The sequence below is a fragment of the Anguilla rostrata genome, chromosome 15 (genome assembly GCF_018555375.3).
Source record: "Anguilla rostrata isolate EN2019 chromosome 15, ASM1855537v3, whole genome shotgun sequence".
Classification (NCBI taxonomy): domain Eukaryota; kingdom Metazoa; phylum Chordata; class Actinopteri; order Anguilliformes; family Anguillidae; genus Anguilla; species Anguilla rostrata.
This window is the reverse complement of record NC_057947.1, coordinates 3,450,359-3,462,650: the sequence shown is the minus strand read 5'-3', so window position 1 is coordinate 3,462,650 and position 12,292 is coordinate 3,450,359. Positions and strand designations below refer to the sequence as shown.

Here is a 12,292-nt window from a genome sequence, read left to right as displayed (position 1 = left end):
AATCTTTGTGGGAAACAAATTTATATTTCTGAAATGAAAATAAGTTATACCCTCACTTTCGACAGTTCTGCTATCAACATTTTCATGTTAGCTAGCTTCCTAGCGAGGCAACAGACCGAGTGTATAACATTACTACAGACGGCTCTGATATTAAGCATCAAAATCAGCCTTGCACTTTGGTCCGGTAGGTAACCGTACCGGTCTTGCAGAAACTAGTGCAAGATAATGACTTCTTCACTCATTTTATCTACACCACTGTAGCTACCCTACAACGCCACATTTATAAATTAATGTTTGCTAGCCCTCTATATCCTCTACAGACATAAAACAATTAGTAGCTCTGTTGTGCACAATAGCCCATTAAAAACACATTTAAAAATATGACATACGCTTTCATTTATTTGTCATTCATGGTAAAGGAAAAATTATTGAATCCATGCTTACTTTATGTGTTTCTTTCAGCTAGAATATGTGTTTGCATGCATTTATGTGTATGTATGTCTCTCATGGCCTACATTTATACGAATGACTATTATCACTAACTCAATAACAAACAAATAACAAACAGTACAGAAAGAAATTATATCTGCATAAAAACATGTTTTCAACATACAAAAATGCAGAGTTACACACACATACAGTACAAAACACTGTCTTTAAGTCATTAATTAAAATCTAGGCCTTCCATTAAAAGTATTGATATCACAATTGCACCAAGTTACGAGAAACAATATTGGCTATCTTACCTCACACAAATGAAACAAGCTGTATTCCAAAGCAACAGGATTCCTGTTAATGAATATTATATCCTAATTCAATAATTCATCTATCCTTTCTAATTGAGCAACATTTTGACTGCCCTTGTTTACAGAGTAGAAGGGTGCCTTTGCAGTGTGTTGTTCAGTGAATCACTTCTCATTACATTCGGGCAACGCCCCCTTTTTGAAGGCTGTGCTCAAATCTTGTTATAGGATCCACATAGGGAGTACAAAATTGCATCAACTGTCAGTTGAGACGTTGTGACCTGGTTACAGTTTAGGTGGCAGTGTAGTATAATCTGGTCTTCTAACCTCAAGGTCACAGTTTCGGTTCCTGGTTGTGGCACTGCCGTTGTACCCTTGAGCAAGGTACTCCAGCTGTATAAATGGATACAATGTAAAAGACTGTTTGTAACTTTAGCTGTACAATTTTAGCTGTACAATTACTTGAATAAAGTGAAGCTACTCCTGGGAGAGTGTTACGTTCGTGTGTGAGATGCGTGCGTGCATTTTCCTCCCCTCTTTCGTTCTGTTCTCTCTGTTGCTTTCAATTTCCAGTCCATGCGCCGCCCATCATCATTCCCATTCGTCATCCCCGCTGCCAACCATCATCATTCTATCTACTCAACCCCCTGCCCTGCCAATCAGCTCCCTTCTGCAATCATGTCTTCTCCAATCATCCCTCAGCTCTCCATTTGAAAAACCCCCATTCTGTTCCGGCTGAAGTTCGCTTCCTCATTCGGTTGTGTTTGTGTGTGCAACGCTAAGTTTTGTGTGTGAGAGAGTGTTTTTTTGTCTAAAATCTGTCCTCCCTGTTTCACTTCAGAGACCAGTGATAGGTAAAATACGGGGGCCCCTATACACGTGCTTACACGTAGGGTGAGTTCTCTGTCTACGCATATTAGTTTAGTGGTAGTGTTGCTCCCTGTATTTATGACCGCTGGTCATAGTTAGGTTAGTTAAATAGGTTTTGTTTTCTGTATCATTTAGTTCGTTATATTATAAATTCGTAGTTAGGGTATTTTGTTTGTTATTTTCGGCACCACTCCTTTTATTTTTGACTGGTCTTGGTTGTGTGTCTCTGGCGTGTTTTTGTGTTTGAAAACTTGTGTAAATACTGTAAAATAGGCCTACTTGTAAATAATCCTACCTCTATCGCAGTAAACACCCCATTCACTGTAGTCCGCCTTGTGTGTCTCTTATTGTTCTTACAAGTGTGCTTATATGTTCAATTACATCTCCTGGTGCCAAACATCATTTGTAAATATTTCACCTTTCACCCTTAACCCCTAGAAGGGTCGTAACAGAGAGCCTTGTGACTGCTGCAGTCACCAGTGCTTTCGTCTCAATGATGCTCCAAACTGTTGATTTTGGTAAGCCAAATGTTTGGCCTATGTCTTGGACTGTTATCTTTTTATTTCTCAGCCTCATAATGGCTTCCTTGACTTTCACTGGCAATTCTGGTTTTCATGTTGACAAATGCCAATAACAGACCCCGAAGGCAATCAAAAGCCTAGAATCAAGACTAGATACTGAAAGCTGTATTATACTTGCACACAAATGCTAAAAATGTTCACTTTCACCACATATGAATTGTTTGATTACAAATATAAAATTGAGTAGAGAGTCAAATCAAGAAAAAAAATGTTTGTGTCCCAAACATTATGGCTTTGTAAATTTTAATTTTTTGATTTAGGAGCTGAAAACAGTCTAAAGTTTTCATTAAGAATCTAATGATCAGCATCATACATCTGAATACAATAATCCTTAAAAGCAGTGATAATTTTGATTGGTTTCTAGTACTTTCAATGAATAAAGTATGTCCTTCATGCACTTTACCTTGTACATGAACTGGAAAGAAAATTTAAACCTACATAAAATAAAGACTGACCAACACATTACAGAGTAATCTATCATGTCTGTGTCAATCACAAGTCACGAATGACCTTATTTATGCCATATCTCAATCTATAAAATATGCATCGCACTCTAAATCACACGTGCATTGTACTGATGAAAATTTCAAGAACTCAGCAGTAGCAACACGTGTTCTAAAATTTACAGATTAAGGACGTGGTAAAGCAGCAAAACACAATGTCAGGCTTCATGTAGAAACTGTGCATGTTATCTCTTTACTGACTGATGAACAGGATGCAGATCATTATTACAAAATACACCCACAATTCAAGCCACAATGTAGGCCTTTAATTTAAAACAGAGACAAGCGTTGTACAGAGACAAAATAATTACACTGTCAAAGGGAGAGCTGCTTGCTTAAGTCCTGATGCATTCAATGCAGGTAAATGGGATACAGAGCAAGCTACAAAGCCATGAACCCTGTATGTCCTGATGGAGTGGTCCAGCGCCCTTTGTGTCCATTAGTGTCCATTGCTGGTTGGACTCTGAAAGTGTGAATTGAGGTGGCTGTAGATTTCGGCAAAAGGAACGAGGGCATTGCAGAACTCGCATTTTCCGTGGTTCGGGTCCCGTGGGGGGGCCTCGCAGGCCCCCTGCGCCGTAGACTCACAAAGATCAGGGCTCCAGCGTAGCTGCATGGGAGAGAGAGATTTTACGTTATATTTCATCCCTTGTACTCTCCCTACCGTTTCCACTCGCCCATTCATACTGCAACAGCAGCGTCCCCCCGTGGAGCTGAACAATCCCAGAATCCCACAGTCCCAGAATCAAGAGTCTCTCCATTACTCTGTGGTGCATTTGCCTCTACTTTAAGTGGTGTGATGCTTATGCAAGAGGCTTTGACATATGTATATGACATAGCCTACATGTAGCCTACGTTTCACAAGGAGCATCCCAAAATTGAAAAAAAGTAAGTTTCAGAAAATGAACTGTGCATCTGATTTTTCAGAGCATACTCTAATATGTTACTTCCTCTCATCGTATGATGCTTCCCATAGATGACAATTACTTCTATTGCCTATCGCACTATTCTATTTTGTGCATATGTTTCATTCATTGTTGAGTATTTGTCCATCTCTTTGAGGAAACACATTCAGTGACCACTTTTACACTTTTCGAAACAACAGTGTATTTGCAGACATTCCCACATTGAGGCTTACAGAGCCATGCTGAAATAAATATATGGAAACAAAGGTGGCCAAACTGCTGCCAGATTCTCTCCACCTACACATAGGTATTTGTGGAACAATGTGGAAGTACACCACTTCAAGTCAACCTTAATCATTTAACAATGCAGATAAGGTCAAAATGACTCAAACCGTTTTTATGTCAAAATTAATTAATTTACTTCAGCATTTTAGCAGACTAATCTGGATTAAACATAGAAAATCTTATCTTGCACTTAAAAACTGCTTCACACCATTAGAAACAATGTAGCACACACACCGCAACTGATATGCTATTGTTTGTTTAATCAACTGATTATTTGATCATTGTTTTGCCATTATTTATTTTGGAATATAGTTCATTAATGCAGTCCTGTATTTCAAGCAAGCGCAATTGCTCTTCCTTAGCACTGATGTGGCCCAAAGCTGAATAATTGCTACTTTTTGACAGTTGTTAATTTTTTAAAATGTACAACAAATGAGATGCACAATGTAAAATGACCGGGAAAACTGAGATTGCTTTAGATATAGTGTGTCAATACCATTTCTCAGGCTAAGTTTCACAACTTCATTCATGTATTAATTTATTTATTAACCTATTATTAACTTAATTTAACTTTCTAACTGTTTATTGAGGGTTGATGTTTTGACTCCCAGTCTCTGAAGTTCATGTTCAAGGTTAGCAAATGACATATTATTCCAGGTAAGACTTCAGTTTTGTTTCCTTAAAATATATTTAACATACCCCCTACATTTTTAATTAATGTAATCCTTTTTAATACTCCAGACACTAGCAGAGTATAACTTTTTTGTATTACCTATCAACCATATGTGACTTTTAAAAACAAACAAAAACTGAAACTATAACTGGTTAACTGCCATTACATTTTGTGTTAAACTGGTTAAAGTATATCAAAATGTATTCGCTTCACAAAAAATTACGACAGTGTACATCGTACTGTAGTTGCTCCATTTTGACTAGCAGAGGGCAGCAATAAATCCTGAATCTTTTGAAATTGTAAGAATAATTTACTTGAATGCAGTTTTTTTTTCAGATAAACATACCTTTGTGTAGCTACCACAAAAAACAGTACCAGATGAGCAGTAAACTAAATGACATAATATAAATTGTGGCTCCCATGAGCTTGTCAGGACCTCCATAAGCTATCAATAAAACTGCAGGAACAAGTTTAAGACTGAACAATCAAAATATTGTTAAAATGGTAAGGCCCAAAATATAACGATTTTGCACATTGGAATTCTACACTGATGTTAAATGAGTGGAGTCTGGTGGGGTGCTGATTTGTGATTGTAAGGGTTATAAAGTGGAAGACTACTGTATCCCCGAGTGTACAGTATATTCTGCTTTTCATTATATGGCTGAGATTCGCTGTTGCTGCTTTTAAACTGTGAATGGATTCCAAATAAGGTAAACGGGACAGGAATTTGTTTGGGGCTTACCTGCTGGGGTCCGCGTATACCCTCGTGGGGGAGGTTGGTGGAGGCGGAGCCCGCGTGGGGCATTGGTAAGGGGATGGCCTTCCCCAGAGACATTTCCTCCGTCACCATGGAGACGCCGGTGACCGCGCCCGCGGGGTTCCCCACAGCGCTGTTCAGGAACTCGCGCTCGCCGTCAGCAGACGGCGGGAACCGCACGCTCAGCTCCATTAGGGAGTCCGCGAAAAAGCGCCCGTCCTCGGGGTTCGCACCCTCTTCGTCCTCCTCCTCCTCCTCTTCCCTCGACCTGACGGCTGTAGAGAAGGACCCCAGGGGCCCCTCGGACCGCTCCGCCGACACGTCTGTGCACTGAATGGGTATGGAGAACTGCAGCTCTGCGCGACACACACGACCTGGACTTTACATCGGCCTTTTGCCATAAAGAAGAGTGGGGGCTTCTACCGACACTTTGGCCCCCATTTATCAATCTAACGTAGAAACCAGCGCAGATCCGAGCGCAGAAATCATCTTACGACAGGGTTCACGTGTGATTCAAGAAACGTTCGTATCTCGCCAATCACAGCGTAAGAATGAACGGGCGTTGATAAATGTGGCGGCTTAAAACAATCATCATTTAAATATCACGCCCCTATAATTTCCTAAAAATTATTTTTATTTTGGGACTGTAATGCACCAATAAACTGTTCAGAGTGAACCCCACTTTTCAACTACTGACCACTGGGAAGGGCTCCTAAACCAAACTTTCATCCTTCTCAGAAGAAACAGTTTAGTAAATATAAGATGGATTGTGTGTTTGAGTCTGTATGTCAGTTCATGAAAGTAGCCTAAACCAATGTTCTGGTTTGTGGAAAGCAAATAGGAAACCTTCTTACATGGTTTCAATGCTAATTAAGCGAAATTAAGCTAAAAAATCTTCAAAAACTAGGTGGTTTCGTATAACCATCAGGGGTCTCCTGGTGTTCGATGTGAATTTAGTGCCACTACACTTTATCTGAAAAAACACTAAGACCATTAAAAACAAAGACATTTTCCCAAACTATGTGTTGTAGTATAACCAACAGGAGACCCCTGGTAGTTGAACTGAATTTGATAGTACTACACTGTATAAGAGTGAAGTTATTGAATGTTTTTCCCAATAGAAATTCCCCAAAATTATGCAAATACACATTTTCCCAAATTAAGTGTTGCAGTGTAACCAACAGGAGACCATTGATGTGTGACGTGATTTTGGTGACACTACACTGTATAAGAGTGAAGTTATTGAATATTTTTCCCAATAAAAATTCCCCAAAATTACGCGCATGCACATTTTCTCAAACTAAGTGTTGTAGTATAACCAAAAGGAGACCATTGATGTGTGAAGTGATTTTGGTGACACTAACACTGTATAAGAGTGGAGTTATTGAATATTTTTGTAGTATCTCTTTTCGGTGTTGCACTTTTTAGACGATCCCTGCGCACTCGTCTCACAGCCGGCTGTACATAGAGACCCATGTTATTTGTCCAGCTCGGAGGACGGCTCGTTTTGGCTAAAATTAGGTTGTAGCTCATTGTCTACATTACTACGGTACTAAACAGGCATTGTTTGTGTTCTAACAACGTTTCATTTATGAGTTATTGATCTGAGAAGTTCGAATCTGTGAATATATTTCCAACTTTACCGAAGTAGGTCTTCTAACAGAGCCAGATCTGCCATTGCCGAGATTTGATGACTGTCAAAGCCCTTGTTTAAATAGGTAACTGAATAACCTAATTGCTTGTAATTATGTCACCAGTAGCGTAGCCTAAGAAGTAGGCTCTCTCAGAATGAAAGAGAAATTAATCTAAAAAAACTGTTAACCCCGTTAATTGCAAACAATTTGAAAATACCTATTTATGTTAGGGATATGACACAGTCGATGTAGGCCTTCACAAAATAAAAATATGTAGCCTATGGCAAAATATTCTAAGTGATGAATATGTGGCTGCATATGCTTAGATGCCAGTCAGAATATGGTCTAATAACAATTCCCCGACTCAGTCAAATTTACTATGCTGCATCGCAAGTCCACGCTGACATGAAAACTTGCGTAAACGAGTTGAGACTTGACCAGAGATTTGATTGTAGCCTCCGCTCACGTCCAAATTGATAAATGCCGAGCTTTGCGTGGACATGACCCTACGCCCAGTTTTCTGTCGTACGTTCGTTCCGTAAATGAGGGCCTTTGTCTGGTTAATGGAAGGTAACTCTCAGAATTACACTTCATTTCTCATTGTAGAGTGCAGGTTAACTTTATTTAAGAGGCATCATTATTTATTCAAGAGCATTATTTCCAGTTAACTGTTATTCTGAATTCCATCTGAAAAAGTCTTACAGAAAACTAAAAACCAACATTTGTTTTCACCGTTTTCACCCTTTGTTTTCACCATGTGTAAATGCTTCAGTTAGACTTATATGTGAGTTACATTGTCATAGTATGTTAAAGGTACACTGCCAAGCTCAAATGCACAATTATTTACATCTTTTTTTTCATTAAAGCTAGGTCCCTATTCTCTTTATTTCAGTTCAACTGCTGCTTAAATTCACCTGATCAATCTAATGACTTTATCCAAAACAGACTTCTTGACCAGCACAAAGCATCACCAAAACATTGAAAGACATCAACGATCAGTATGCAAATCGTATTACCACTTGCTATATTGTCTCTCCGAGACATCTTCCTCAACTGGTTCGTCTGTTTTCGTGTCAACGCCTGGATCAACTGGAAATGTCCCTGAAGTTCCCAAAACACATCAAGAACATCTTTACTGTGAAAGACAAAATAGTAGAATATTAGAAAACAAGTTGTGTTTCCGAGGATAATTTCAGCAATAAAGCTAGTAGATTGGATCTCGAGAAAAATTAAACTGTTTTGCGTGCTGAGAAGGAAACGTACTTCCCAACACTACTGGTCCTGGGTAGTCTGCATGGAGGCATCTCTGCAGTATCCATGTTCTCTCTCATCTGAACCAGAACATATCAGTAGAACAGAGTTTACAGTACAAATTCAAACAATGAATAGACCAATAATGAAGACCCTTGTTGTGTGAAACAAATGCATAATATGATGATATGATAAAAAGGCGATGAGAAAAAAAAAAAAACTGAGCGTACAAAACAAAGGTCAATGATAAAACCAGGAAGTGTTTCACATGTAGTTGCAACCATTCTTAAAAGGACTGCCATCGTGTCTCAGCATGTTGTGATGTAATATCTCTAATTTTCTCAATAAAGTTTTGTTTCAGCGAGTGTACACACTGCACACATTCATAAACATGCACACACATTCAAGGAAGCCCTAACCGCCAAACACAAAGACAACACCACATAGAAGTTCATAGATACTATTCAACTGAAACTGAAATTAAATTAATTAAATTAATAAATATTCACCGATCATTTACGATTACATAAATAATATTTTCTGGCCCTAACATATTCAGCAGTCCTGGTAAGTGGACGATGCTACGCTACACCGAAGTGGTAATGATAGATCAAGATTCTCACTTTAGACTAACAGCAGTCAGAGATAAATAATAATGAAGGAAAACAATGATCATAGTTGCTCGCATGATTAGTGAACACTACCACTTCAAGTGTGAAGAGAAGACTAGTTAAAGAATAGTTTGTATGCTTCTGTGAGCATTGTTGACAAACGTGAACTTGACTCAAATTTTACATTGCATTCTCTTTGTTTATCCAGAGCAACATAGAAAGATGACTTAGAGGTCAAGAGTTGGTGAAATGAATATGTTCTGTGTCAAAATCAAGAATTCTGCAAAATTATATCCGTGCAAACACAGTAGAGGTCGAGAGTGGAAGTGTGTTCAGTACTACCATTTTTTTGGGATAAAAGCGTCTGCCAAATGAATGTAATGTAAAATTAACAATGGCATCACACAGTCTGAATAGTAAACATGAGCATAGTTGGGCACGTGTGTAAGCGTAGTATCTTCACACTCAGGTTTGTGATCGATCAGGCATAAAATAAAGCAAGTGAAAGATTCTGATATGTAATAAGGACAACTGAAAGAATGTCCTCATTACATAAACAAGACACAACCAGAACATGTCAGCTATATGTTCAGGGAAATAAAATGAGTCAGCTTGCACCACACAATGCTGGAATCGAACACTTGAGTATTACACTTCCCCAAATTTTGTAAAATTTTTGCATGAGAAATTACAGGAACCACATGAGAAATGTTTGTGCCTTACAAGCACAGACTTCATTACTAGTCACCTCATCCTTTCTTTATGTCTACTATGATTCTAATAAGCCTGAATGGTACCTATATCACTGCGCCGTTAAAATAATATGATGTAAATGAGAAACATCGATTACAGACATAATTTTTACAAATTTTGTACAGAAATATACAATTATACAAGAAACATCATACCAGAAACATTTGGTGGCTGCACAATAGGTCCTCTGTGTGATGATCACAGGATGACAAGGATTCCACTTCCTGTTTCTGAAGAGCAGGGTACTTCTGGGAAACCTCATCTGGGAAAGATCGTCACAAACAATCACCCATAAAAATGAACAGACTTCATGATGTGTATTCTAAAATGTATTCCAGCAGAGAAATGTGGGCTCTCTAACATATAAAACATTCATTAGGCAATTCAATTTTCATTCGGTTGTGTGTCTAAAGAACTAGTGCCTTATAGCACCTTGTACCATGTTTAAAGGATCTTAAGTCTTCTAACACCTATATAAAATGATCAATAAATCATTTGAGAGAAAAAAACAATCAGCATGGAGCTTCACCTTCATTGCATCAACAATAATAGGAACAAGAGTAATTTCTGGAATTTGACTTCTAGAAATAAATTCAACTGCTAAATATCACAAACCTGAAGCAAGTTTTGTTGCTGCCGAACTCAGCAGAGCTTTAAGTTCAGTAATCAATTTATTTTGGTCTTCTATTTGTTGCTCCAGCTGTTGGGTGTAGCTTTGGTAGTATTCTGTCTGCAAAATCAAGAATTCTGCTAAATTATTGCCATGCGAGCACATAGAAGAGGTCAAGCCTGGAAGTGTGTTCAGTGCTACCGTTGTTATTGCTTAAAGCTGGGACTCAAGGCTACAAATGAACTGCCACAGTTTTTTGATTAAATACTACCCCCACCCCACTCCAAATGCACAGAAGACTGCATACCTTCTGCTGGAGCTCCCTTTTAGCACTGTCCTTCTCAATAGAGGCTTGCCTGTAAGCTTCAAATGCTTTTTTGAGCTGGTCCCCAATATTCTCCATACTTTCTTCTTACGAACCATTACTGATGCAGCAGTCATGGACCCTGTGCTCACAGATGGCAACAATATTTACAGTAGCAAGCACAATTAAACGGACAAGTAACCTACACAGTCTCTGCGTTTCGGAGGTCGAGTAATAATACTCAATCCAGGAAGAGAAAATGTATGTACTCAGGGCGCATGTGAATGAAGTTATGTATGAAAAACAAGCGATCGATATTTAGCATCGAAACAAATATTATTGATGGGATTTAACAGCATGTACAAGTTCATTTATGGGCATGTTTATATGCAGCTGGTAATCTGTGGACTGTTACGTTAAAAGGTAAAGAATATGATACTCAGTTAATCCCAGAGCCAATAAACACGTGTAGAAGCAGGCTATTCGTGACTGGTTAAGTAGGTTTCAATAAAACCAATTTTAGAGAAATTCCACACAGACAACCTATATACAATGTCCTGAAAAAGTATAATTTAATGAAAAATTAACGTATTTAAACTGAACGGGAAACTACTGTAAAGATTATTTTGTAGCCTACTTTAACGCCGGTGGGGATTCATTTGATTTGAGTAGTGAATGAGAGACAAATTCAACATAACCTGTTCACGACATGAGACAAAGAAGTACACGTGCAAACAGTCTTCAAACAGTAAAAATATAGCCTAGAGAAATACAGCAAATGGATGCAATCTGAAGTAGATTTAGAGGTGACAGGTTAAACAACAGACAAATTTAGCCCATTACAGTGCAATCATATATATATATATATATCAGAAATTAGCATCTAAAAATCGTTTCATGTGTAATACGATGTAATAATTATTCATCGATTTACGATCAATTACAATACCTTCCGGCAATCTTTGGAGGTAAACTTTCATCTGAACGGTATGCTTTCAGTACGACTGCCCAATTCATACCTCGTTCATTTACGTACAATACCGATAGACTGCAACATTTCAACAAAGCCACCGTAGTAGCTATTTACAATTGAGCTAACACCTATTGAGTCCATCAAAATCTGTGTGTCAGGTCAATACAGTTAATACAGTCCTTTCTCTGAATGTACTGCAACTGTAAAATCTTACAACTTAACTTTTAACTTTTTTAACAGGACTTCCCCTATAACGGGGCAAACGATAAAACGGGCTTTAAGTTCCTTATCTGAAGCACATGTGTTAAATTATAAATTCATTACCGACTGCATTTATTGGCTACCGGCAGAAAAACACTTAGCCTATCCCAAAACAGAAACAGCTGAAAAATATTACCTTAGCTTAATTAGGAAATCCTCAACAAGATCTACATTTATTCACATCTCTCCAAGGCTGCTGGTTTTTACTCTTCAAATGCAGCTTCCCTATTTAACAACGGTCAGGCAGGAGAGGAAACCAAGTAGTCTGCTTTCCCCGAATTTACTACAGGGCCGTGAAGTCCGGGGAACTTCCCGAGGGGAATCCCCAGCGCCTTTAACTTCCGTTTTTACTGTACCCTGGCCTATCAACGTCTTTTGCTTGCTAATTGCATGAGATAAAAATGGAGAAAGCAAAGGCTGTGCAACCTGTGTCTATTGTTTGTGAACAATTTAAAAGTGGTTTGAAGGTCCTAGGGCCTTTTCTCTAGGACAGGGGTGGCTAACCCAGGTCCTGGTTTTTGTTTTCACTGGGCACTTAAAGGAGTAACATGGTGGTTGAACGTGACACTTCCCAGTTG

The 12,292-nt window shown here is 38.5% G+C and overlaps 1 protein-coding gene and 1 long non-coding RNA gene across 3 annotated transcripts; one reads left to right on the top strand and one right to left on the bottom strand.

Annotated features, from left to right (window-relative positions):
* Positions 1-596: 596 nt before the first annotated feature.
* Positions 597-1,939, top strand: LOC135241385 (uncharacterized). Its single transcript, XR_010325983.1, has 2 exons — positions 597-1,483; positions 1,540-1,939. It is a non-coding gene; the product is annotated as an uncharacterized LOC135241385 (long non-coding RNA).
* Positions 1,940-2,941: 1,002 nt separating this feature from the next.
* Positions 2,942-12,085, bottom strand: LOC135241384 (TRAF family member-associated NF-kappa-B activator-like). 2 transcript variants are annotated; one of them, XM_064311708.1, is made up of 8 exons: positions 11,851-12,085; positions 10,484-10,622; positions 10,182-10,296; positions 9,722-9,828; positions 8,215-8,282; positions 7,968-8,086; positions 5,303-5,673; positions 2,942-3,307 (listed from the first exon to the last, which is right to left on the bottom strand). In XM_064311708.1, the coding sequence occupies exons 2-8, from the start codon at positions 10,577-10,579 to the stop codon at positions 3,137-3,139; spliced, it is 1,047 nt and encodes a 348-aa protein (XP_064167778.1). In that variant the 5' UTR covers positions 10,580-10,622; positions 11,851-12,085; the 3' UTR covers positions 2,942-3,136. The 2 variants fall into 2 exon arrangements, with proteins under 2 accessions (XP_064167778.1, XP_064167777.1); XM_064311707.1 differs by lacking the exon at positions 11,851-12,085 and adding an exon at positions 11,430-11,832.
* Positions 12,086-12,292: the final 207 nt, after the last annotated feature.